The 26,179-nt window shown below is 54.2% G+C and overlaps 8 protein-coding genes across 8 annotated transcripts; 5 read left to right on the top strand and 3 right to left on the bottom strand.

Moving 5' to 3' along the window:
• Positions 1-963: 963 nt before the first annotated feature.
• Positions 964-1,995, top strand: NCS54_00654500 (Hypothetical protein; the record flags this gene model as incomplete). Its single annotated transcript, XM_053151998.1, has 1 exon — positions 964-1,995. One exon carries the CDS (start codon positions 964-966, stop codon positions 1,993-1,995), a length of 1,032 nt encoding a protein of 343 aa, XP_053007973.1.
• Positions 1,996-2,155: 160 nt separating this feature from the next.
• NCS54_00654400 (T-SNARE coiled-coil-like proteiny domain-containing protein) lies at positions 2,156-2,995 on the bottom strand (the record flags this gene model as incomplete). The annotated part of the gene is made up of 2 exons (XM_053151997.1): positions 2,156-2,680; positions 2,732-2,995. 2 exons carry the CDS (start codon positions 2,993-2,995, stop codon positions 2,156-2,158), a joined length of 789 nt encoding a protein of 262 aa, XP_053007972.1.
• A 325-nt stretch (positions 2,996-3,320) lies between these two features.
• Positions 3,321-5,349, top strand: NCS54_00654300 (Hypothetical protein; the record flags this gene model as incomplete). The annotated part of the gene is made up of 3 exons (XM_053151996.1): positions 3,321-3,534; positions 3,588-4,396; positions 4,444-5,349. The coding sequence occupies exons 1-3, from the start codon at positions 3,396-3,398 to the stop codon at positions 5,347-5,349; spliced, it is 1,854 nt and encodes a 617-aa protein (XP_053007971.1). The 5' UTR covers positions 3,321-3,395.
• A 506-nt stretch (positions 5,350-5,855) lies between these two features.
• On the top strand, positions 5,856-7,154 carry NCS54_00654200 (Defect at low temperature protein 1; the record flags this gene model as incomplete). Its single annotated transcript, XM_053151995.1, has 1 exon — positions 5,856-7,154. One exon carries the CDS (start codon positions 5,856-5,858, stop codon positions 7,152-7,154), a length of 1,299 nt encoding a protein of 432 aa, XP_053007970.1.
• A 523-nt stretch (positions 7,155-7,677) lies between these two features.
• On the top strand, positions 7,678-8,286 carry NCS54_00654100 (Hypothetical protein; the record flags this gene model as incomplete). Its single annotated transcript, XM_053151994.1, has 1 exon — positions 7,678-8,286. One exon carries the CDS (start codon positions 7,678-7,680, stop codon positions 8,284-8,286), a length of 609 nt encoding a protein of 202 aa, XP_053007969.1.
• Positions 8,287-9,098: 812 nt separating this feature from the next.
• NCS54_00654000 (Hypothetical protein) lies at positions 9,099-11,067 on the bottom strand (the record flags this gene model as incomplete). Its single annotated transcript, XM_053151993.1, has 5 exons — positions 9,099-9,907; positions 9,957-10,373; positions 10,428-10,495; positions 10,555-10,653; positions 10,709-11,067. The coding sequence occupies 5 exons, from the start codon at positions 11,065-11,067 to the stop codon at positions 9,099-9,101; spliced, it is 1,752 nt and encodes a 583-aa protein (XP_053007968.1).
• Positions 11,068-19,682: 8,615 nt separating this feature from the next.
• On the bottom strand, positions 19,683-22,380 carry NCS54_00653900 (Mcl1-mid domain-containing protein; the record flags this gene model as incomplete). The annotated part of the gene is made up of 2 exons (XM_053151992.1): positions 20,452-22,380; positions 19,683-20,396 (listed from the first exon to the last, which is right to left on the bottom strand). Exons 1-2 carry the CDS (start codon positions 22,306-22,308, stop codon positions 19,683-19,685), a joined length of 2,571 nt encoding a protein of 856 aa, XP_053007967.1. The 5' UTR covers positions 22,309-22,380.
• A 292-nt stretch (positions 22,381-22,672) lies between these two features.
• On the top strand, positions 22,673-23,959 carry NCS54_00653800 (Hypothetical protein; the record flags this gene model as incomplete). Its single annotated transcript, XM_053151991.1, has 3 exons — positions 22,673-22,710; positions 22,765-22,933; positions 22,988-23,959. The coding sequence occupies 3 exons, from the start codon at positions 22,673-22,675 to the stop codon at positions 23,957-23,959; spliced, it is 1,179 nt and encodes a 392-aa protein (XP_053007966.1).
• Between the last annotated feature and the right edge of the window lie 2,220 nt (positions 23,960-26,179).

Genomic DNA, 26,179 nt, shown 5'->3' with positions numbered 1-26,179 from the left:
AAGATCGGATAGGATGGCGATGCGACGTTGAAGGGTTGGTTCTCAAGTCATGCGAGTTTACAAATATATCTCAAGTGATGAATGGCACTGATCATAAGTGTAGTAGTTCTCCTCTCATAATTCACAACATCACAATGCAGCGGGAGTAGACCAGTGTCTGTTCCCTCATACACAATGTGATGATGACCGGTCGCTCGCTCGTCGAAACTCCTTCAAAGCGCAGGGTGTGATCCGGGACTTAGAAGGGATCACGTCTCATCACACTTGACCTTTTTGAGTTCAGAGGCAGGCTCTCTCACTGGCCGCCATACTACGGTAATCGTGCCTGTGCGCAACATCTATGCGGCAGACTTGAGGTCCAAGTCCCATGAGTGCTACAACCAGATAACCTCTTAGTACAACTCAAGCTCCTCCTGTCTCAGTCGTGTCTCCTATCTACCTAGGTAGATGCTTCACAACTCAACTATAGCAACAAGGGTCCGAAAGTCACAAGAGGTAAATTGTTTTAGGTACCTAGGTTTCCTCATAAATAGGCACCTATCGCCTCAACCCTCTTAAAAGTACAGGCAAACCCCAGGCATGTATTAGTATTACTGGAGGACAGTCCAGGTTCGGGGCACTTCGATCAGTTTCAAACTCAAACCAAGCCCAGGATTTTCGACAAAACCCTAACATCCAAGCTGGCAGTTACCTCTGCACAATCAAATTTATCATATGTAACAAATCTTTTGCAGAAATGTGATCAAGACGAGTTTAGCTGGCACAGAAAGACTTCAACTCTCGAGCCCCAGTTTTATATACTGTCTAATGGCCAGGCTCACTCTGATTGGCTGTGCGCCACAACCTCTTGCAACCTCCAAAGGTCAAGCCTCATCTCATGCAACATCTCATTCACCAAGAAACGGCTCCAATCCTGCGCCCAGAGACTCAATTGCTTTCGCCACCACGCGGTAATGGTTGAAAATGTCGCTCTTTAGACGGACAGCGCATGTCCTATCACCTCACGCCAGACCCTTTCTCCCAATCAGTACCGCCCGACGGCCTGCCTCAACACCATGCGCCAGCCGCAGGAGCTTTCACCTTGCGTCCACGGTTGGCGACACCATTCGCATGACTGCTGATGCCTTCAGCTGGGTCCACGTCAACGCCGGCGTGCCGTGGTATGTCGCCATTCCACTGTTGGCCATCGGCGTCAACGCCACACTTCGTTTCCCTCTGCAACTCTACACGGCCCGCCTCCGGCAGAAGAGGGCCGAACTGCAACCTTTGATCATGGCCTGGGCGGCTCGTCATGCCAAGACTGTCAGGCAAGAGCAGAAGCACGTTGCTGAACCCATCCAGCGCGTCCGCACCGCAGGCCTGATTGAAAAATCGCGGCGCAGAATCTACAAGAACTGGGGCACCCAACGCTGGAAGGCCATGGCACCAATGATCAGCATCATCCCCTTTCTCACCATCTCCGAGGCACTACGGCGGAAGTGCGGTGCGCCGGTAGGCTGGATCAGCAACTCGGTCGGGTTGGGCAGTCCGGACTCGGTGACTGCAGGTGTAGGTGCTGCAAGCAGCATGTTTGACGAGTCATTGGTCAACGGGGGCTGTCTCTGGTTCAACGACCTCAGCAGCATGGATCCCTACTTTGGGCTCCCCATCATTTGCTCGGGCATCTTGGTATGGAACACTTGGGGCAAGATGTCTAAAGAGCAGCTGCAATCTCTGTTGACCATAAACCTGCCGGACAACAAAAAGGTCGACACCACGCCAAGAATACAGAAGCTTCTGGGCAGGATGTTGCTTCTGATGCCAACCTTTCCGCTCCTCTTTGCGGATCTACCGAGCGCCATCTTCCTCTACTGGGGTTCCTCGTTTGCCCTCACAGGCATCAACGAGATAATCCTGAATCGTCTGGTCCCCAGAAAGGAGCCCAAGTTCAAATCTGAGATGCCCAAGCAAGCAAGTTTACCGTTTCTAAGGGGTCCAAAACAACCACCTTCTTGATTACTCAGTTGAAGCACAAAAAAGCATCTTGATTAATCCCTCTTCTGTACCTACAAACATGTACTATACTCTTAAAGCTTGTGTATCCCCAGAAAACTCCGATAGACGCCGTCAAGATAAAAAGAGCCACCCATAATAATCGCACGCTGAGCTCTAATATCTAGTCAAGGACAATGGCCAGAATAACAATCGTCATGATAACTGCCAGGATCAGCAGCAGGCAGCAGCTCTTGTTGCGAGCTGCCTTCTGATAACGCGCGGCTTGTCGGTTCTCGACGTCAGCCTGTCGCGTATCGTCGCGGATATTCTCCACGTTATCCGCAATGGATCCAAGCTGCTCGCCCTGCTCGTTGACGATCTGCGCGACCTGTCGGAAGAGCACATTCAAGTCGCCGACACCCTGTTCGATATTGCGGATCTCCTCCTCGCGCTCAATGATAAGGGCCTCCTGGAAGTCGACCTCGTCCTGCTGCGCAAGTTGCGAAATCTGCTGCTGTTGCTGTAGCTGCTCCAGCTGGGTATCGGACGGCGCACCGGCTTGGCCGGGCTCGGCCTCTTGCGCGGCGCGGGCGGCGGTGACGGATGCGCGCTCCTTCTCGAGGGCTCGTCGCTGCAGGCCCTGGAACTCTTGGAGGGCGGCCTGGAAATCGCTCGAGACCTTTGTCTGCTCGTACTTTTGTTGCTTCTGGTAGGAGGTTAGCATGCGACCACACAAAGGTCGGTTTGCGATACGCACTGTCAGGTCATCCCAGGTCTGAAGTCGCTTGACGCCCTCGCCAATCTCGCGGCACATCTCCCTCGTCTTCTCCATGCTGTTGTGAACCCTCTCCCGCAGGCGCGGAGTATCCTTCTTGGTGCCCAGAACGTTGACATCGTTGGCGAGCTTTCTGTTGCTGTTGAGAAGCGACTGCAACTTGCTCTTGAGATTGTATTGAAGTTCCTTGAAGGCTGGGTCGTCGGTGTAGCCGCCGCCCCGGCCGGACTCGAGATCAAACGACATGGCTGTGAATTCTGACGGTCCCGATTTCGCGTTTGAAGGAATGGATCGATTTAAAGATAAAAAAAGACGAGATTCTGAATGCGCAAACAGTTCGCCGTTTCCGTTGCTTCGTCAAATCAAGTCACCTGCTGCCTTGCCGAGGGTGGCTCTGTTCCAGCTGCAACATACGTAATTGGGCAGGCGGATCATCCAACCAACCAGAGCGGGGCTGGACCTGCCTCGCTATCTTCACGTGACGATAATGGCAGCATGGACCTGGACCTGGACCTGGCGCCCGTTGCTGGCCTGGATATTTTTATTTACTTGGGCTTATTCCAGGTAGCGCAACTCAAGCATCTTCGACAACCTCGCAAAACATCCTCCCGAGCTCTTTCTCTGCCCCCGGCGATGCGCTGCGAAGATGGCGGCCACCACGGTTAGAAAAGCGCCTTACAAGGATTTCCTCCAGCCCGCCCTGCACAGACGATTCTCTTCGACGGCGACTGTTCTGCTTGTTGTGTCCTATATCCAGGCTCTGTTGTTGGACAGCTGGAGCTCTTGTGAGTTGAGCTCTTGAGCTTCTTTCTGCGTCTCGCTAATGGACTGATTGCAGATCTCTGGGGCTGGTTCCCTCTTGGACCTGTAGGTGTACGAACCGCCTTTCTTTTCACGTGTGGCCTCGCGATCCTCGTCCTCCGAATCGCCAACTACCACGTTGGTCTGCGAACCACCGGTTCCGGCTTCCAGACTCTGCGCACCACCCTCCTTCGACTTGAGACATACGAGACCCTCTTTTGGTATGGCTTCTCGAGCTTGCTTTTCTGCAATGTCTTCCTCTGGGCTGTCCCCGCCAGCGCGAACCTATCGTGGATCACATATTTCAGCGGAGACCGCGCGAGACTCAACGAGAAGCCGCTATTCTTAATGGCCTATCTGGCATCGTGCGCCATCACGCAGACTTTTAATCACTACAGAAAGGATACCGATGGACTGGTGCTGGGCTTATCGAAGAGCAATGGCGAACGCCCATCCGACTCGTTGAAGGTGGTCATCCAGGAGATACCACGCATCTTCGCCGACTCGTTTGCGGGCGCATTGAGCGCGCTACCCGTGGCATTCTTCCTCTACTATTCCGTACTCCGATCGTTTGCTTGGGGCTGGGCGCTCATGTTCTTGCGCATCTTCTACAACCTGCCCAAGACGAACATGCTGCCTCCCACTTGGCCCAGCGACCTCTTCCTTCTGGGTCGCTGTCTGCAGACCGGGTCTCTCATCCATTTCATCTGGCACACCGGAAACTTTGCTTTCTCGACATTCATGGTAAAGGAACCGCTAAAGAATGGCAACCCTCTCACGTCCGAGTCCAAGGATCCCAATGGAAGTCTCCTGAATGGACTCAAGAGCAAGAAGCTGTCTATCAAGGTGAGTTGAGTGATTACGGTTCCAATAACGCATCTAACATGAACTAGGCATTTGCCATGTGGGAGCTCGCCTACATTGCTGGGGGATTTGAGGCCCGCCGAAAGGCCATCTACGAGGACATTGACCGCCAGGATGGATCCATGTGGTCGCAGGTCTACGCAATCTGCATGGAGGTTGTCAAGTCTATCGAGACACGTATCGACGAGTACGGAAAGGCTCCCGCGGCGCCTCCCGCCAAGCCAGCTGCGAAGCCCAAGCAGCGCGTATCCGCTCCCCTCAAGGACGACCCCATCTTCAACAACAAGCCTGCCCCGAGCGCAGTACGGACTGAAGTCGAGAAACGATTAAGCCAAATCGCCCAGTCGCCAGGCTCTTCTCCCGCCTCGAAGCTGAGCCCGATTGCAAAGAAGACGTGGAAGGAGGCAAAGGATCGTGTCTTGACCAAGGAGCAGCAGGAGCTCATTGCTCCAGAGCACATCAAGGGTAACTTTGAGCAGCGGGTGCTCAAATTGATGGAGGTGGATGCTATCGCTGCCTTGTTCAAGATTGACTTCCGGACTCAGTTTGCTGCTGCGGTTCTTGGCACACCCTATGCGGAACCTACGCTATGCATCAACGCTATCCACGTGCTCTGCCAACTCTCAGTGCACAGCTTGGCGGAGGATCAGTTCGGAAACGTTCACAGAGATGTCCGAAGCATCATCCGAACGCTGACTTCGGTGATCAAGAAGCTCGAAGACTTCCGACTCTCGTTCCCCATCCACTGGACGGACATCAAGAGCAAGAGGGAGAGTCCCGAGGTGGACAAGGTGTTGAATGCTCTCAAGACGGGACTGGGAGAGGTGGTGGCCAAGTTTGAGCCTTACAGCAACGACCTGAGGTTGGCATTGTCTGATGTACGACTAGCCAAGGAGGCGGCGGCAAAGAAGGACGAGATGGCTGAGATTCGGTGATAGAAAATGAATGTACAAACAAATAAGAGAAGGGCAGGGCATGCATGGCAGGGCGAGACAGGCATAATGTATCATGATACCATTGTAACATTGTAAGAAAGACTGAAGTCATTGTAATTGATCAAGAGCATTGATTCACATTCATGCTGTAGTTGATGAAGTGTGCACGTGCCCATGCCTGGGATGAAAGGATGGGGTAGGCCGTGCACGTGCACCGTTATTTCGGTTAGCAACACTGTATTCCAGGGTCCTGCCAAAATTGGCATCTACTAAAATCCCCCCAACCTCTTGACATTGGACGACTTTAATCCGCCTTTCCGCCCGCGCGTCGACATGCGATTCACCCAGCCTCCACGTTAAGCCACCGGCCGTGACACCGCTCTCCGCTTCATGGCCTCTCAATCACATTAGCCATGTCCTCTCCTTTACCTCTTCACTTCTTGGAGTCATTTTCCCTGTCATAGGGTCCCCCTCGTCGACTCTACTGTTTCCTCGCCTCATGGACCATGGCGTCTCCCCAGTCTCACCGACGCCTTGTGGCCTCCATCATATATCGCACCCTCTACTTTCTTCTCTATGTCATACTCCTCGGCCTGCTGATAGCTACTCCCGTCGATGCTATCCAGCGCTCCTTCAGGAATCGCCAACTCTACAACATCTGGATCCTGATCGCCGCATACGTCTTCACCATCCTCGTCGTCACCTTTGTCTTCTTCACCCGCCTCTACATCAATAAGACCGAGTTAGACTCAATACCGAAGGGATGGGTTCCGATAGAAAAGGGCGATCTTCGCTCCGCCGTTTACAAAGTGGTTCACCTGGGTCTCGGCCGCAGCGCTTCAATCGCATTTGAATCTCGACCCCGACTTCAAACCGACGACATCCCCGACGACGAGACTGTCGAGACGAGGGTGAAGTTGGGATTTGATGGACCTTCAGGACCTGCAGAGGAGCTGGTGGTTACGATTCCTCGTCGACGACCTGTCTGGGGAGATATTGAGCACTATGGCTGGGCATCACCAAACGCGCCCGACTTGCCAAATCTGGAATACTCGACCGTCTTCTCGGAGCTCCCCAATCTCATCGAAGGCAAGGCGCTGACTTTGGCTCCTCCCGACCCGACATCTCAGGCGAACCCACCCTTGCTCGATGCAGATGCAGTTGCGCTCTTACAGCGAACAGCCAACATGAGCTTACGCGACTACATGGTGCATCTTGCGGAGCTCGGGGTACTCGAGATGGACGCAAACACTACCAAATTTCTCACACACTACGAATACGCACGCTTCTCTACCAGACCCATCTCCAATGCTCAGTTTAAGGAGCTCATGCACCTCTTTGCCGAGATCCTGCGCGGGATGGAGCCTTTTGACCCGGATATTCTCGACGGCGGCCAAGAGGAGGAGGATGAGGACACTTCATCTCCGTCTAGTGCCGGCGGTGACGATATGGCTTCAGATCCTGGCACCCCTCGCAGCAACTTGACTATTTCGGAGGTGGCAAGCATTAGCAGCTCAACCCGACGAGCCAGACGACAGCCATCCACGAATACTTGGAATGTCTATCGCACCGCCCCCAACAGCATGAGGAGCGGAATCTCAGGGCCAGGACCCATATCTCGAAAATCCAGCAGCAACAGCCTTGCTATGAGTCGGCGTCACTACCCCCTGAGCCAACCATCAACCTCGAGCCTCCGATCCAAGTCGTCTAATAGCTCAGGTTCGGTGATCCGCCTGGCTACGCGACGCGACTCTACAGACCTGCCATACGTTCTCACTCTAAGAGACACGACGGGCAGTTATTAACGACTTGATTTATTGTGCAAAAAGCGGAAAAAGGAGATGGAGCACAGCACAGCACAGCACAGCACAGCATGGCAGCGTTGCTGTCTTTTCACGTTTATGAGTTATGACTACAAGATGGCGCATGAGATAGACCAAACCACGCGCGCTAGATTTCTTCTTAATTATAATGTATTCCTTGGTATATACTTGGTAAATCGATCAATCATGTCTCTATTTTATTGGTGTTGCTCACTTGAACCCATGCATCCTTTGAGCCCCATCCATGTGTCACCTTACCCAGCAAGTGGTTGATAAGATAAGCACCCGCTCTCTTGCATGTGAAATTCTTCCGTCGTCGCAAAAACATCTCCACCAAAAATCAACATCACCATTACCAACTTGCGACAGCGAGACATTCCCAAGCTCAATTGAGGCGCCGTCGCTCCATTTCGCCCTCTCATACAGCCCAATTAAAAGCCACCGATAATCTTGAGCTTCTCTCAGCGTACTCAAAACTACATTTCCGTCCACCAAACACAAAACAATGGCTCCCGACCCAGCACCTCCCCTCCCCCTAGCCGCAAACCGCGCCGCCCTATCAAACCGCATATCCCTCCTCCTCGCCTCCCAATCCTCCGTCCTAAAGACCATGAACCTCAGCAAGCCAACTGCTCCCACAACCAAGCGCCGCGCTATACCAGAAAACGACAACGACGACGATCTCGTGCGCGGCTCACGACCGAATGAAGGCGTAGGATACGTCCCGGATAAGAAGGATGCGCAGAAAATTGGGAATACGAAGGAGGAGAGGATGTTGAGGGGGAGGTTGGGTAGGGATGGCAAGGTCGTCAAGAAGGGAAAGGTGGAGGAGAGTGAGAGTGAGGATGATGTTGGGAGGAGTGCGCTGGGAAAGAGGAAGAGGCCGCGGAGAGAGGTTGAACCTGAACCTGAACAAGAGCCTGAGAAAGAAGGTGAATCTACGGTAATAGTTGAGAAGATTGTCGAGGTCGATGGTGACGTCAGTATGAAAGACAACGAGGTCAAGGATGAGGCGCAAGCAGTGACACCAAGCGATGAAGGTGCAAACAAGAAGCGCAAGAAGAAGAACAAGAACAAGAAGAAGCAAAAGGTCAAGAACGGGGAAGAGAAGTAGGCATACACACATAGTAACCAAGATACCCATCATTAAACACATATTCGTTGAACCACAGAGATGGCCCTAGAAATACGCAATAGTATTGTGACAACACACAGTCTATACGGAGCGTAAAGCAAGCAAAACTCTCCCTCGGAGCAAGTGGCCAGCCCAACTCCACGCCAATCTCACGCCCGCCCTCATGCAGCATCATATCCAATAAAAGATGCAAAAGAGAAAACAACAAAGGCATTCGACTCCCCTTCCATGTCATGATGAAATTCCATGAATGATAATGATATAGGCCCTTTCCTTCAGAGGCATCCAACCGCCATGCCCGTCATCCCTCCATGCCTCCCACCAACACACCACTCACTCTCCCAATATGAATGCACCCGCCATCTTTCCCAAGCCTACAACAATAAACACACTCCTCGTGAAGACGGGGGTGCAAGAACTCCATGGGAGAAAAACAAAAGCGCCTGCCCATGGGCTGCTGCCGCCGCTGCGGTTGTTGTTGCTGCTGTTGCTGCTGCTGTCATGCTTCGCACTGGTAATCGAGAAAGCCTCCCCAGACCAATCCTCTAGCCCATCCAGTTTCCTGTACTCCAAAGCAGGCACCTCTCGCCCTCGAGATCCCCAATGTGTCCAAACCGTGGACGATGTATCCCAGAAAAAGAGCTCCGAATCCAAGGTATGTGTATAGATAGATAGATATGAATACGCGTTCAGGCGAAAAATAAAAGTTGTGTATAATCCTGGCACACGTGAGAATTTGCAAAACAATCTGGTGAAGCTCTGAGAAACTTCAATCCTGCGCAGGCAGCAATCTACTGCATTCGTTTTCGCTTCCTGTCGTCATCGCCTCGAGGATCTTCATCCTCATCTGACCTCTCGGCTGTGTCGCTCGGGTTCAGGATGTGCGCCATGCTCCCCCTCCTGGTCGGCGGAGCTGAGTGGTCCTTGATGGCGAGGTTCTTATTCTCGCGACCAGCCGAGTTCCACGACCAGCTTCCGAACGTATCTGCTCCGGCACTACCGCCGTTTGCGAATGGACCAGGGGGTGTTGTCGGTCGAGAGTGAGAATGGGGCTGCGACGCCGTCTGGAGAGAATAGGTTGATAGCGAATCCCTGATGCGCTGGTCTTCGGGAGCCACACGGCTGGGGGAGGGTGGCCAGTTGGACGCCGGAGCGGCGGAGCCAAAGGGTGACGGTGTCGGCTGCCAGCCATGGGCGCGGATATCGGCAGCGGTATGTCGACGTGCGAGACTACCGGGACCGGGCGCGGTCTCGACATTCGAGAGAGGATGGGGAGCCGGAGGCGGAGGAGGTGGTACTGTCCGCAGGGGGGACGACTGAGTAGTGCTGCTTCCGCTGATCGATCCATATGGCCTTCGAGTGCTGACTGACAGGTTGGAGGGAACAGGTGGTCGATAAAAATTCTGGCCGCGCGCTTGGGGAACCGTCAGGTTGGGGCCTCGTCTCTGATCGTCCTGGGCGAGCTGTCTGGGAGATACTGGGGCATTCTCCACGGCCGCAAAGTACTGCTGTCGACCAACATAGGGGGGCTCCTGGGGAGGCTCGTCAATCGTTCTGAGCATATCAGCCTGTCTTTGGATTTCGCCCTGCAATGCGATCACTGCCAAAGTTAGTCGAGTTGAAAAACACAATGTGCACTGGGTACAAACCATCACGGGAAACGGGACTGTCAGCAGGGACAATGGAGAGCATGGCCCTCGATAGCTCTTGGTTGAAGTGGAGGAGTCGGTTCACTGTCTCCATGGCGGCCTGGTTCTTGATATGCATGTAGTGTGCTGCCTCCTCGCTTCTCTGTAGGCGAGCGCTCAGGTCGTAAAGAGAATGCTCAATGTTGAGCATTCGCGCGTCAGGGCCGTCTTGCGGAAGAGGAACAGGCTCTGCTGGTGTGCCTGGTTGTGAGGGTGGTGCTTTGCTGTAGTTGCTCTCTCGATGAACCAGGGCGTGTCGACTCGCTCGTCGCTTGATCTCACGGAGGCCAACAAGATCGCCTCGCTTAAAATTTCCATTGCCATGCTTGAATTCCCAGAGCGTTGTGTCCGGGTTTCCAGTGTGAAATACGTCCCGCTCTGCATGACGGTTAGATGGGTCTAAGCACGGTAAAAGCTGACTTCTGCACTTACCTTTATGGAAACCGTACATATTCAGCTGTCGTACGAACGACGAAATGTTGGTGTGTTTAAAATATTGTCTGAGGCACAGTCAGCGTCACGAACAGCAATCTGGCTCAGCGGCCGTGTCTCGACGTACGATAGGACTTTCGAAAAGTCGGCAGAGGGCGACATGACGAAGCTCTCTGCGCTTGCAGACCATGATATCAAATGCTGAATATTTGGGTCCTCCAACATGCTGGCGCACAGTTAGCAAGTTGCACAGCAGCAACCCAGGGAGAGCGCGGTCTCACTTATAGAGCTTGTGGATGAAGGCTGTCTGCACGATCTTGGGCTGGTGCACGGCAGCGGCAGCCGGCGGAGGCGCAGGCATACTGTTGGAATTGTTATTGGAGGCGTTATTCGATTCTGGAGCGGGAGAGTTCTTGGGTCGGTCGTTGGATTTGCCATTGGCATCCGAGTCGGAGTTCTGGTTGGCGTTGGATGACGGCGCCGGAGAGGTTATCTCCATGGGATCGCCGGTGCTCGGGGGAGACATCTTGATCGTGGGAGTAGGTATGGGAATAACGCGAGCGCCCATTGACTCGCCGTGGGAGATGGAGGTCGAACGCGGGAAGGTCTCAGTTCTGACGGCCATGTGCGCTGTAGCCATGATGAAGGTCAGTCGATGGGATGGGCCAGTTGCAGGGGCGACGACGACGACGACAAGACAGAGCCAGCGGCGGCGACGTCGAGGAAGCGAACGGATGGTGTAAGAGAGACGGACGGGGAGGGCGGGAGGAAACGGGGAAGATGAAGGACGTAGTAGATGTAGGAGGGTGGGCTCGAAGCCGATGGGGGTGTGGGAAGCGGGCGTGCAGCGGCTAAACTTTGAGACGACGACGGCGACACGGGATAGGGAGAGAAAGGCCGGCAGACAGAATCGCACGCAGATGCAAGACGGTGGACCAGAGCCGATGGGACGCCGGGTTGACAGGCGACGGACGACGGCGACGTTGGGTGGGAGAGCGGAGTCGGGATCGGAGCCGGTTGGAAAAGGTGGAGGAGGAAAGATGCGATCGATAGATGGATGGATAGGCGCGTACTGTATGATGGACACTTACCTCATTCCCTGGGCGCAGACGCAGGTGGGATGATGATGTATCGTCTAGAAGCCGGACGACCGATTGCCGGCGACGTGGAGGGATTGCGCAGGCGCAGTTGTCGCGGGGGGGTGAAGCGACAGGAGAAGAGGGAGCTGGCCGTTGCGGGAGGATGACGGAGAGAGAGGCAGGTAGAGAGACGGCGGGCGCGATTCGCAGTCGACAGACGGAGCACCTCGTTCAGAGCTTGGCTGGCGCTGGCGCGGGCGGGCTGGCACAAGCTGGACTGGAGCACTCCACTGGCGCCGGCGGGCAAGCAAGCAAGCAACTCGAGCGAGCACAAGCACAAGCACAAGCTCAGGGAGGTCAGGTCGGTCGCTAAGGTTAGGTTAGGCGGGCACCCTGGCTCGGGTGGTGTTGTGATCAGCCTCGCATAGGGGGCCTTCAGGGCTGTCGTCCTTCTAGAAGGCGGGGAGAGGAGGCGAGATTGTCGCTGACTTAGTCTTAGCGGCACACGATGGTTCGGGCCAGAGGACTTGTCCAAAAGACCACGGCACAGTGCAGTGCGATTCTCGGCGCCTTAAGCGAAGAACGCCAGAGAGCGCGATGGCGGCGACAATGACGGAAACAGCGAGAAACAAGGAACGGAGAGACAGGCCGTAGCAGTTCTGTCCTAGTGACAGGCTCGGTGAAGCCGGTCGAGGTCCAACGAGGCTTGGAAAAGAGGCTTTTGGCTTTTCGGGGTGTGAAGACACGGGAGAGAAAGAAGCCCTTGCAGCGGAAGGATCGCTGGTGGTCAGGTTCGCTGGAAAAGACGGGAACAGGCGGGGAACCAGCTTTTCGAGAGCCGGTGAAGATTGGCGAGTGGCGGTAAAAAGAGGGCTGAGAATCAAGAGGGAAGAGTGAGACTTGCACCGACAAGCCAGACAGTGTGCAATCCAATGACGGTAACGGAGTGTAGACGATGAGACAGTCGTCGGGAATGTCGAGCAGTTTGTGGCGGACAGAAGCGGCCCAGAAGAAAGCTTGGGGGAGGGGAAGAGAGACACCGGCCGGCTCCCAGCAGACAGAGAGAGACGTCTCAAGACCCAAGAGACTGGAAATACAATCGACGGGATAGGGTGAACAGAGTCAAAAACGGAGAATGCCTTCTTCGATTAGGTAGAGGGGTAATGGAAGAGAAGAGAAGGGGAGGAGAAGGAAAATCAAGACCGCTTGTTGGTCAGAGCCATGAAAAAGCAGGACTTTTCTCCTCGCCTGGAGCTGCACGGAAACAAAAGGCAACCAAAGGCGATATCGACAGGATCAGGGTTGGGGATGGGGGCATGGAGATGGGGGAGATGGGAGCATGGGATCCAATCGAGGAGCCTCCAGTTCCAAGTCGAGAGTCCACCCACACCCACTATTTTGCAAGCCTCCGGGCCAGCAAGCGTCCATCCAAGCAAGCAAGCAAGAAAGCAAGCAAGCAAAGCACCGACAGCCCTCTAGCACCCGCATCCACAACCCACATTAGAGATGCCCTCCACGCCTTACGTCCACGCCCACGCCCTTGCTCACTCGCACACGCCCGCCATCCCACGCCCAGAGATGCACGGCTTCATCGAACTTCTGTTCCTCTGCAGACACAGACACACATCCAAAGACCCGACAGACTCGTCGGTCGGTCGGTAGCCAGTAGCCACTCTCTCCAAGACAATACAGCGGGGCATTGCTTCTGGATCGAAGCCTCAGACAGTGGCATGATTCCATCATGGCTCGATGGTTGGAATGGAATTCCAGTGCCCGGGCTATAGGGACTAATCGTCGTCGCCCTCACAGCAAGCACAGTACATCCATGGCACAGTCGACATGACTTGTGGAACGCATACACACGCCCGGCTCCGTGCCGAGAGAGCATAGCATCCATCGTTACAATTCAGTACCTCGAATCTGGTGGCGTCCTAGGTCAGATCTGGAAAAGGCATCCCGTCGGAGAAGACGCTCGAACAACCACAGAAGTGGAAAAGAAAAACTCTTTCTGCGGAAAAACACCAGAAGGCTCGGCATTCCTTCTTGGTAGTGTAGTGCATCGCGCTGCACTACATGCTTTCACTGTGTGGCCCGTCGGCCCTCTAGAAGCGCCGGGAGGCAAAACTGCAATGCGTGGCGTCCAGCCTCGATGTCTCCCGAGGGGGTCCCATGGAAGGATCAAGAAGACACCTCCAGCAGGCAATGGCGGCCTAGACCACTTTGTGCTCAGGTGTGGTGGGCGTGGTGGTCATCCATTGTAGAAATGTCCTAGGCGTGGCTGGGGCCCGGTACAGTAGTCTCACTAGAAATTGATAATTTTTCCCTGTTGTAGCAAGTGTCGAAAGAACGTCCAACGTCGCTGCATATTTATCGGGTCCTAGGGCGAATCACTGCTGCGGGAAAAGGATTTCCGCTGATGGTGAAAGTCTCTTCATCATGGTTGTCAGGGATGACATGACGGTACCTAGGCGCTAGAATCAGCACAGAACATCACGGCACATCAAAGTCTGCAAATGATAGGTAGACAGCCAACGGACAACATACCACAAGCATAAAAGATTGTGTACACCAGACCGCAACCCAAAAGTAAGAGTGTAAGCCTTGGCTCGGACCCTCCAGCTCCCGGCCGCGGCGGCCTTGTCAAGGCTCCGCCCGCTGTTGCAACATGAGGTTGCAGCACCTGGGATAGATAATTACATACAGTACTCGCCTGGCAAGAAAAGCCTGGGGGCTCAAGGATCGCAAGATGGTGAATCGACAAGATGGTGCTTTAGCACCTGCGCGGATGGGCGGATGGATCTGAATCGACCTCCACGCACCCCCCAAAAACCCTGGGCTGGGCGACCGATCATCCCTGCCCAGTGACCCTGGCTCCCGACCCTTGTCGAGCTGGTGGTGCTAGCCGGGTCCTTTCCGCAAATCGCAGCGAGAGGGTTTGTCTTGATGATTTTTTGAGCAAATGAAAGGGGTTCGTGCCGCTCAACGTTGTGCATGTTGAGCGACCCTCACAATTAAGGTGTGCAGCGATTTGACGCAGGGACACAGCTCTCCTGAGCGACGATCACGGGGACAGCCTCACTTTTTCGCTCCTTCCAGTTTTCTTCGGCCCCGTGGCAGGGCAGGTGAGGGGGAAGACGCAAGACGCACTCTAATCTCAGTACCTGCCCTACGGAGCAGTCAGTGCTTTCCTAGCTGGGCAGGTACGCCTGTGCCCCCAAAAAGCCCACGACACAGGGCTGCTCCGTGCCCCGTGCTCCTTCCTGCCCGTGCTCCGGCTCGCGCTCCGTGTCCCGTGTTCCGTGCCCCGTGCTCTTCCCGTCGTACCTTCCACCTAAAGTTCCTCTAACTAATCTCAACCGAGTCAATCGTTTCATAGAGCCTGGCTTTGTTTCTGAAGCTGTCAACAACACAACCAGACCCCGGGTTTTGTTGTCCCACAGAGGAGCGTCTTGACTACCTACGGAGCACTCTGCGACCAAGAGTCGACCAGTCCAAGCAGTCTCGTGCCCCCAATCCACTTACGTCGTATTCGCAGCAGCACAAGAACGGCCAAGTGGATATCGAGCCAAGCAAGACTCAAATGCCGGTCCCAAGAGACAGAATTCGGCCTGCAGGTGGCTTGCCGTGGTCATGGCGATCCGCCAGCCACTTTGACGGTGGTCGTGGATCTCATTTTTCCCTCCTTGTCAATGGCGTCCCGCTCGCCGTGACGACTGGCCCTGTGGCTGCAGCTCCGGCAGCTTCCCCTAGTTGAGGCTAATACTACGAGATGAACCTGAGGCAGGGGAGGGGATCCAAGCGGGAACCCCAAGAGCATCAAAGCACCCTCAACTTGCGACGACGCACATGTCAACGGCTTCAGAGACCTACCGTTCGCCACAGCGTGGGACCCTAGCTCTGGACGGCTTTAACCTGAACACCCTTGGAGGGGGCCTCAAATGTCCTTGGTGCCAACTGTTGGTCCACACGGCGGGCTTGTTTTGCTTCTGAGAATTTGTCGAGGCCGGGCTTGCGCAGGTGAGTTTGACTATCTGCCATTGTACTCTTGAGATTGAGATTACATGAGTCTCCGTGTTTCAAGGGCCTTGGTAAGAAGGGAGTCCCAAGTTTCCCGGTATCAAGTCTCCGAGGAGTTCGGGCTTGATCGACTTCTTTACTTCAATAGGAACGATCGAGGCTTTGATGGTTCAACAGGACGGAGCCTGGTGTCATGCCAAGACGCCCGCGTTCCACCGGATGCCCACCGAGGACGGGTGTCGTCGACGGGTCCTCTTCCGTGCCAACCCAGCCAGCATCTGCTTTCCCCAACCAACACATGGCAATGTTGTCGACCAGCATGAGAGGCTATGTGACGGGGCTGACGCCCGAGGAGCCATGATGATGACTCGTTCTAACCTAAAGACTGCAATCAGCTCAGGTCGCAGCAAGGTTTCAAAGGTAAACCCGTGGCAGACCCACGGGTTTACAGTACCCAGCGGCCCCGGGTGCCCGGTTCTCCATGTGCACGGTTAGCCCCGGCGTCAGCGAGAGAGACAAGAGACGGCAACTCCATCATGACGACGGCTCAGCCTTGACGGGCAGGCGGACAGACGGGACGTTAACCGCAGCCGGCAATTGTGTGGAAGATCTCATGAACCGGTCGAAGTCGTCTATGATAGACCAGCACCGGCTCCTCCTAGCTACGATGCCATTCCTCGGCCCTTCTCTTAGGGGGTTTCTTAACGTACGCAGCGCCATGGATCTTCACAGCTCAGCTCAGATCTCCTATCGCTCAAAGCCGACAACGTGTTATCAGTACGAGAAGAGGACCGGATCATCATTCTACTCACCCATCTCTACGGAGTACGGATACAGTGCATCCATGTCTGCTGAAGGCATCCCCGGCTCCACGGACATGGGAGTTGTGTCAATTGGGAATGAGATGCATTTCCGCAGCCAGCCAACCAGAGCGCCTCCCCGGCATAGACTAGGGAGGTAGAGTTGAGATGCTCCCGAACCACGTTGTTGGATTCGTGGATTGGCCTCAGAGTTGGGTTCAGCAACGGCCCCTGTCCTTGATGCATACATACATGATGTAGTAGCGTGGCCCAACACGAAATCAGCAACCCGATCAACACGCTCTCTCCCGAGCAAAGCAAAAAAGCAACACGTGTTGAATCCCCGAATGCAAGCCTTTGGCAAAGGCCTCGATGGATGGCCAAGCCAGGCACCACGACACGACACTCCACGACACCTGAAGATGCCCCATCTCCGAACCCCAGGTCAATGTGGCTGGCAAATCATTCGCTGCAACGAGGGTTTTTCCCAAGTTAAGATTTGACGCCAGCCGCCACAAACTTTCAACCAACAGCGACTAGGGAGAGACCAACAGACAGAAGAGGGTGCCAAGGCCTCGGGCCGACGTTGCTCTCAAACTACACTGGGTTACATGCCCCTTGGGCAGAGGCAGAGGAACGCGGTAAGCAGGAGAATTTCTCCTTTTGGATTTCTGGTCTGACTGGCGACTGAACTCAATATTGAGCCCTATGGGTGTCCCTTTTCAGTTTCTCCATTGGTTCAGCCAAGAAGCAGAGACGTTTCGGTGAGGACAATCAGTACTGATTTTCTCAGCTCAGGCTAAACTATGATGCAGGCTTAACTGCAACTCGACTCGTTCGCTCGCTCGCTCGCAACACTCCCTTGATACAGCTAGCTAAGAGACATGAGTCGAGATCTACCATCCAGGCACCGTTTTAAGTTGTACAGCTCATCATATCGTGTACTGGTTCGTTGGACAGGTTGTTCCTGCATGGAACAAGGCATGTGATACCGAAGTTACTCGAGGCGTGCTCAGTGACTCCTGAATTGCTGATCTCACACGACAACCCATGTTTCAGCCCTGATCCCCCCTGCTGATTGCATCCCTCGCCTCGAGATAAAAAAAAGCAAGTCGACGAGAAGGGAAGATACTTTTTCCCCAAGCTTGCACCGCCACATCAGATCGTCCCGCGTCTCGATGCGAGATCCCAACGTGTCGGGTTTCGACTAGCGCATCGGTTTCCCCCTTGGCTTGGTCTCAACTCAAGACAACGCTTAACGCGCTACGCAGGAGGATATATTGCTTCTTTGTTGTCCTCTTTGGCTTCTTCTAGTGGCCGGTTTCCGAGAACATACGCACAACGGTGTCGTACTCGAAACCGGTGTATGCCTGTGCGGCCTCATGATGATTTGACCAGGCCATCCCATCCCATCATGAAAGGGTGAGGGCCTGAAACAGGGATGCATGAGATGGCCTCCCAAGCCCAATTCCGAGGCCATGGCACGGCCTCGTGGGAAAGGGAAAGGAGCATGCATGACAGCTGGTGGTGCGTGAGCGCTAACAGGCTCTGTGGTTGTCTAGATCAGCCCGTCGAAGCGTTCGAGAACCCTCGAGTTACCTGCTATCGGTTGTCCCGGGGCGGTACTTGGTTGCGGCACATGCATCCTGCCACGGCCCAGGTACCTGAGCCACGCCGCGTTAAGTTACGGATAGAGCTTGCGACCGATTTGGCTCGTCCTCCGATCTGGGGCCTCGCCATCGGCACTGTAGCACGCACGCCTTCGGCCGACGACTTTTGATATCTCACATTTTGACGGCCGGATGTTCGGCTTTCGCGTCCATGACCAAAAAAGATGGACTACCTTTCTGGGCAAATTAGCCTGTATCTTTTGAATCCTCGGCAGTTTTTTATTTTATTTTCGGCCGTGGTATCCGCTGCAATGTCCGAGGACAATGTTGATCTCTCCGGGGGCCCTGAAAATCATCCTCGGACTCTCCCACGCGGACGATGTTACTCTATAGATTGGTTGGGGGTGGGAAGGGAAGGGTTTGACAAGTGCCAAATCCCTTTTTTTTTTCTTCTTCTTATCTTGTTCTTTCGCCCCTGTCGGCCCGGCCGAGTGTTGTCACTTTTGGTACAAGGATTGAACTTGATCCCTGTCTTCAGCCAGACTTGGACAAGAGTTTCGTGTACGTATACACAACTCTTGCAGGTGATGGTTGTGTCAACGGCAGTTGTCCGAGCGTGGCATTCGTCAGTTGCACATCGTGGGTACGGTCAGGGACGTTGAACTGTAACGGCCTCGTGGTAGATGCATGGCGGCCACTCCGCCAAGCAACGTGGTGTTGATGGACTAAGGGGACCGATCTTTGGGGTGAACACACACAAACCCGATGTCGGCTTATTGTCTGGTGGCTGATGTTAAAGAAGCGGTGTCGAGCAACTACATTGTTGTTGTGTGTGTTGGTGCCGGCCGGCCGGACTGAATAAACGGTCTTGGTTGGTGGACATGTGGTTGATACTTGGATGGCTGTGGTGATGTTGGGGGTCAACAAGTCAAGAGCCAAGGCCGAGTGGCAAATTTGTATACATCGGGAATGCTTCTCGCTGCTAAGAAGTAAATGCCGGGGGGGCTATTTCTGGACAAGTGTCCAAGCGAGTTACCTGCTTCTGCAGGTTGCTCAACTCAGGGTGCATGCGGTGTTGGTGAGAAAGGGTGTTCAGCCACACAACAACATACGAGTCAGAAACCCTGGGATGGCTTTCAGCTTCATGACGTCCAACGACATCAGAATACTACGATAATCGGAGCTTAAGCGCACCAGTACTACAAGTTCAACAGGACCAAGGGTGTTCTCAACATCAGATCTCATCACCGGGCTAGCTACCCTGAAGCATGATCTGACATGTCCCTTCGGTATATCTGTATGGCTGAAAATGAAGATCCGACATTGACCGAGTTATCTACGAAGGAATTAATTCCTCTTGCCGCGGGTATGGGTGCTAACTGAACTACAGTGGTATGGGCTGTGGTAATGTGTTGGTTGTCTTCTTCTTGCTCATGACGAGATCGATGATTGAATACCTACGGCCTACGGAAAGGGCCGTGTCCGTTGCGAACTGAAAGTTCATCCAATAGCAAGAAACTGTTGCTCAGAAAATTGGGAATAGCATGGATGCCAACTCGAATTTTACAGATGACGAGGGAAACGTATCATGACACCAAACCAAAGCTCCTAGTTCTGAACACGGCCATAGACCAGCGAGTTTATATGCCTTCAGTATTCATTATTGCCGTATAATCATCATACAAATGGTCGAGGATCCCACACTCCTCCTATGCTATAACATATTATCCCATCCATGAACTTCAACTCTTAGAAATCATCATCGTCAAACCCACCAACCCTCTTCTCCCCCAACTCCCTAATCTTCTCGCCAAGGATGGTCCTTCCATACCGCTCGGCGACCTTGCCAGCGGCCTCCATCATGCGGCCGGTGCGGTCACGCATCAGCTGGACCATCTCAAGGGCACGCATACCCCTATCCTCGCCCTCACGGCATTCAACCGCCAGGAGCTGCAGCAGCGTCTTGTCAATCTCAAGCTCAAGCCGCGAGAGTTGCGAGCGCTGCGTGTGGCTGCCAGATGTGGATTCCACAAGGTCACGAAGCTGAGCGGCCTGGACGCCGTGGAGCATGAACTGCTGCTCAAGCTTACGGGTCTCTGACGAGTCGTCATCATCTTCACCATCCTTGTTCTTCTCCGCATCGTCATCGCCCATCGTGAGATCCTCATCACCTCCACGGCTCTGGCGCTTGGGGGCCTTGGGTGCCGAGGCGATGGGGATGGAAAAGTCAAACTCAGACAGGAGGGGACGGGGGAAGTAGGGGTATTGGTCGCCGCCCTTGAGGATGATACAGTGAAACTTGTTGTCTGCCACAGCAATAGGGAAATATGTCTCGTTCTTGCGGCCAGATGCCAGTCGAGCGAGGAGCTTGGTGTCGAGAAGAGGAACCCAGCATGCTCTCGAGGGCTGTCTCCAGTGTAGCAGTGTGAGGAGAGTTCCAGTTGAATCGTAGATACAGGGATCCTGGTAACTAGTTAGTTGTCTTCGTAAAATGACAGATATGAATGAAAAAACCTACACCATTGTCCGAAAAGAAGACACTCTTGAGTGTCGCACCCTCAGGTAGAGCCACTGTATCTTCGTTCTGACAGATTTCGTCCCGCTTGACATTCTCGATTGTGTACAAGAGGCGAGTGTTTCCATCCGCACCCATGGGGCCGTTGCCCATAGTCAAGACATAGTCTCTCCAGCTGGCACACGTCACCATGGGCGTGCTCTTCGGTCGGTATACGCGATACGGCATACCGAAGAGAGTGAAGACGCGCACATAGTTGGCGCTTGTAGTGACGGTGATGAAGGACTCGCTCAAGGACATTGCTGTCACAGCCTCACCTTGGGGCAGTTCAGTGCGCCAGTCAGAGCGTTGAGTCCATGTCTCGTGGGGACGGTAGAAGATGGTCGCAGGGGCGTCATCCTTGGGTGGACAGGAGAAGAGGGTGCCGTGTTCAGTAAGGCACGCCTTGTCATAGAGGAATGTGTCGGTAAAGTGAAAGTCTCGATGGAATTCGTGGTCGTAGAACTCAACCGTGACGGTATGGTGCGAGTCTTGATCGACTGTCCAGACAAAGCCGATGAGGTTGAGGCAGAGATACTTGCGGTTGCCTCGCCATGGAGTTGCACCTGGCTGGAAAGCCTCGTGATATTGAGGCTCCAGCATATGTCGACGCTTATTTGAGAGGCCAAAGGCTTCATCGTCGTCTCGGCCTCGCTTGTGACCGACTCCGGCAGTGTATCCAGCACCATCGTCGTCGACCACAAAGTCGTCATCGTATCCATCTGGGCCATCAAGGAATGAGTCAAGGCTCCCCAGAGAGTCTCGCCGAGGCCGTGAAGGGAGCCCCTGGTGCTTGTGACCATTGGGAGGAGGGGGGCGTCGGTTTGCAGAGATCTCGGCCAGGGGATCGTGGATGAAGGGTGCGGGTTGTGTATCCAGCTTGAGTAGAGGCGAAAACTGGTCTGTCAGGAAGTCAGGGTAGATATAAACCTCGCCATCTGTCGTCGTAAACGAGATGAGGTTCTTGGTCGGATGCCACGCAAGGTCAATGACATTGGAGTAGTCGTATCGTGCAATCACACCTTGTGTCTTGGTCTCCCAGATCAACAGCTTTCCATCCTTGCTCGCCGACGCCAGCATAGAGCCATTAGGCGACCATGCGAGCGCTGTGATATCGGCCAAATGTCCATTGGCGAATGTTCGTTGCTTCTCCCAGTCGTTCTTGGAGATGATCTGGATATCCTTCACCGGGGTTGGCACAGCCAACGCCCGACCGTCCGGATGCCAGGCGACCTGTGTGGAAGCCTCGCTATCCCCATCCAGCGAAGCAATGATACCGTCCACCTTTCGAATCAGCTCAGGCTCCTCAGCCGTAAGAGAGTAGACGTAGATGATGCCATCCGTACCCGACAGCGCGATCAACCGTCCGTGAGGATCGAAGCTAACGTGCCGCACAGCCCGACCATGCTCGCGTAGGTGTTTGACCTGAGTAATGTCCTTTGTGTTCACAATCTTGACGGTCAACTCGTCGCTCGCAACGGCGCACCATTGATGGTCAGGAGTCAAGGCGACGTCGCGGATGGGCATCGAAGTGCGGACGAGGAAGCGCTCGTAGGAGCCCGTGTCGAGCGAGTATAGACTGACGGTACCATCTTCTGAACCGACGACGAAGAAAGTATCGCCAACGGCGACAGCCAAGTTCTGTTCTGGACAATCGTCGACATTGACGGGTTCTCCATCCGAGCCCGTCTTGTAAAGGCGGATGGTATTGTTGGAGCCGACGGTGACGAGACGACTACCATCAGGGGTATACGCGCATCGAGTGATTCCCTGAGTATGGGCGGGCCGAGGCCGAGGTTTGGGGGCGATTGTTGAATCCATCGTCGTCGTCGTGATGTTTTTCGATGATGACGATCTGATCTGAGGAGCATGGAAGTCGAAGCTCAAGTCAAGGGGCGACGATGGTTGGTGTGGGACATTTCTTGCATTTCTTGGGGAGACGCGTCTGAGCGCGTCGCAATTAAAGTCGCGGAAGGACCCCGCGATTCGTTACCCGTTACAGGGGAAGCAACGAGAAGGAGGGAGGCCCCACAAAAAGTTAACGTGTGGTTACTAAGACCTCGAAATCATCACCGCCCAAGTCAAGACCCGAGATATATCGTGAGATACATCCAAGGAACATAATATTCATTCAGCTCATATAAAAACATCATATATCGCAAGGGGAAGCTCAAGGTTCACGAAAATGCAGTCCGCAGACCCCGATCACTTCTTCGAGACAGAGTAGGTACGCAACCATCTTCAACCTGAACGATCCCAAGCTCATCCAACATACAGTGCCTCGCACGCCCAGCGTCAGCGAAAGGCTGCCAAGTCGGGGAACAAGAATGGCGACCCTATTTCTATGAAGTCTAAGATCCTTGCCGCCGTTTCAGACCCTGCCTCTCCTCTCACTTCAGTCTTCATCGCTGAGTCTGCTGGCTTTGTCCGCCGCATCAACCTTGAGGTACAGAGTCTGGAAGCAAACATCACTTAAACGATCTCTCGCTAACGCATCTAGACCTCTGAGACGAAAACCATATACCGTGGCCCTAGAGCCCCTGTAACCTGTCTCGCAACAGGAGGCCAGGGTGGCAGGACTGTGTTTGCTGGTTCATGGGACAAGGATATCTGGTCCTGGGACATCGAGACCTCGAAGCCTGGCCGCAAATTCAGCGGCCATACCGACTTTGTCAAGGCTGTAACATGTGTCACTGTCGGAGGCAAACATCTCCTCATCAGTGGAGGTGCCGACAAGAAGATCCTCGTCTGGGACGTCGACACAGGCCGACGGCTGCACACCCTGCAAGACCCCACGACGACAATGCTCGCCGTCCAGCATCTTGCCGTTGACCCTGTTCTCAGTAGCCACGGGTCAGCCGTATTTGCCAGTGCGAGCAGTGACCCCAACATCCGGCGCTGGAAGATCACCCTGGACAGCTACGAACAATTGCCCGAATCGTTTCCCGGTCGCCCTGACGCCGAGAGACTCACCATTCAAGAGCACGAGACCAGTGTATACCGGCTCGTTTATGACGATGCCAACGAAGATGCCGACCTGTGGACTGCTAGCGCCGATGGAACAGCAAAATGCCTTGCTCGTTCCAGGAACTTTGTCGCAGACGACTCTTTTGCTCACGGAGATTACGTGCGTGCCGTCCTTGTGACAGACCAGTGGGTCATCACAGCCGGCCGTGATGAGGACGTCAAGGTCTGGGATCGCTCATCTGGCAAGCTGTACTGTGCACTGGTCGGCCATTATGAAGAGATTACCGACCTGGTCATGCTGCGGGACTCGGAGGGAACTCCTCGTAAAGTCTGCAGTGTTGGAATCGACGGCACCATTCGTACTTGGCCTCTCGCCAAGACCGAGCTTGACGAAGTTGTTGTCAAGATCCAGAAGGCCGCCGAGCCTCAAAAGGAGGAGCAGAAAGGCGACGGCATGCTGACTGCCGAGGAGGAGGCTGAGCTGGCAGAGCTCATGGATGACTAGATCCCCCCCAACAAAATAACCAAACAAAAAAGGCCATGCGGCCGTTATGGCAACCCGAGACTGCATCGCTCTCCCTTTTCGTGGCTCATAGTCCCTCCCGCCCCTGAACACCTCGCTCATGGGCGCCTGTTCATGTATCACGCAGCTTCAGCTCGAGCTTGCCTGCGCAACTATGCGCCGACAAACCCGTCTCCTCGCATCGTATCACCACCGTTGTCTCGAATCGTACCGCGGGAGCACACAGCCATGAAACATGTCTCGGTTCCCCTGTAGACGCCATCTCTTCCAGACCGACGGGAACGCGGCCAAAAACTGAATCACTGCGCCGTTGGCCATGCTTTCTCTTTTCTCTACATCGTGTTTTCCACGCGGTCACCGTCTTCACGCTTTGGGGCCCAATCATCCAAGACATGGGGACGTCGATCTCCACCAGGAAAAGACTGTTGCCCCCTCAAAGTGCTTTTCATGATCCCGTCCCGCGTCAAGCCGTGATTCTTCGGAAGCTAATCTTGAAGACCCGGTCAATAGAAAAAAGAAAGCAACACTGTCCCCAGATGCTCAGCCTTAGACCGTCGATTGGAGCAAGACTATTGATTGGAGCGTGGGGGCTATCACAAGTGACAACATCGGTGATCGCCAACAAGACGGGCCAAACTCACATCCTCCAGCGTTGTCTGCGTTTGGTTTGATGCCCAGTGCGGAGTAAAGAAGGCGGCTTGCAGAGCCTTTGCTTTTGCTTGAAATTGCTTTTTTGCTGATGTGTCGCCCTGAGACTTGAGGTCGCCAGGATTAGGGCTGCCTGTCGGCACTGTCAAAATCTGTCATTAGAATGGGGCCGGGGGTAAGATTGCTTGTCCTGTGAGCTGAGATTGCTCGCGATGGAGTTGGGCTTCTATGTCCTCCGTGAAACGAATGCTGGTATATTGAGCGTTCAGTATTGATACAGTACGGCTGCGTGTCTGGAGTTGTACAACTAATGCAAACAGCTGAATGCCTGCCACAGGTTGGACTCAGCTCAGCCATCTAGATCCTGCTCATTGTTGCACAGCAATCAAACCGTAGTTGCTGCAATTCCCCGTGCGGCTGTGCCTCACATCACGAGGTCTCCTCGTGTTTGAGGCAAACAGCTGTCGGCAGTTGAGGGAATGGACACGGTCGTTGTCGTCCTGCTTTCTTTCAGTAAGGTTTGTTTGACGTAGCATTCATTTTCCCTTGTTGTCTCAATGCTACGCTGTCATCTCAGCTCGCCTATCGGATGGGGGTTTCTGCGAGATGTTACTGTCCGCCCAAATCACCGGGTCTGGATCGACCCATCCCGAGGCCTGTCCCCTGTTAACTGAATTGTCAACTGGGTGTTTCCCAGTCCACAATGCGGGTTTAATGTCCATAGCCGTCTTTTAGTTTCCCGGTGACGGCTTGTTCCTGCAGACGGATCTTTATGGCGATACTGAGACGTGACAAGCGGCGGAGGAACAGGAAGATGGTGTGCACAAATCGGCACAAAATCGCCCCCACTGAGGAGTTATCGAGTTTGATAAAACACTGGGTAAAGCAACCCTGTGAATGGAGTAGGCGATCAGTAATCCTGTCCCAAGATCATCATCTCAACCCCTGGGAAGTAAAATAACCGACATCGAAACCCAGGCATTGCGAACCCAGCCAGCGCGGCCAGGTTCATAGGCAGCCGGCCAGGTTCGATCCGGCAAGACGTGCAGATCTTGGCCCATGAATCGGAACACAAGAAACAGTTGCTCCAGACAATGTCGTTGCGCTGTTGTGGATTCAATTGCATCACTGATGCAGCAAGAGTTTGCAGCGGCTAGCCTGTGCAGATAACCAAGACGCAGTGAGCCGTCCTGTCTCACCATTCGCATTGTTGAAGAGTAATTCCCTCCTTTAGAGAAACATGCTCCGTACATTCTCTGTCAGACATTTCCAAACTGTCCGGTGTCGCAAGGGAGCAAACAACCCACTGGCTCTGTTGGAGTAATGATCATCTTGGCTTGCACCTGGAGCATGAAAGCCGAATTGGTCAGTGGTGGAGACACCAGCAAGGCCTCCAGCCTCTGACCTGTGAGCAGGCTGTGACGAGACAAGGAGATCCCAGCTCATGGGCCTAATCTGGCTCCGTCGTTTCTTTTTCTCGCAGCCAGGATCTGAAGGCACTAGCAAACAGCGACCAGTGGAGAGAAAACAGCCGCGCCGAGCGAGGCGAAGAGG

Source organism: Fusarium falciforme, chromosome 5, assembly GCF_026873545.1.
Source record: "Fusarium falciforme chromosome 5, complete sequence".
NCBI lineage: Eukaryota > Fungi > Ascomycota > Sordariomycetes > Hypocreales > Nectriaceae > Fusarium > Fusarium falciforme.
This window is presented reverse-complemented; position numbering and strand designations above follow the sequence as displayed.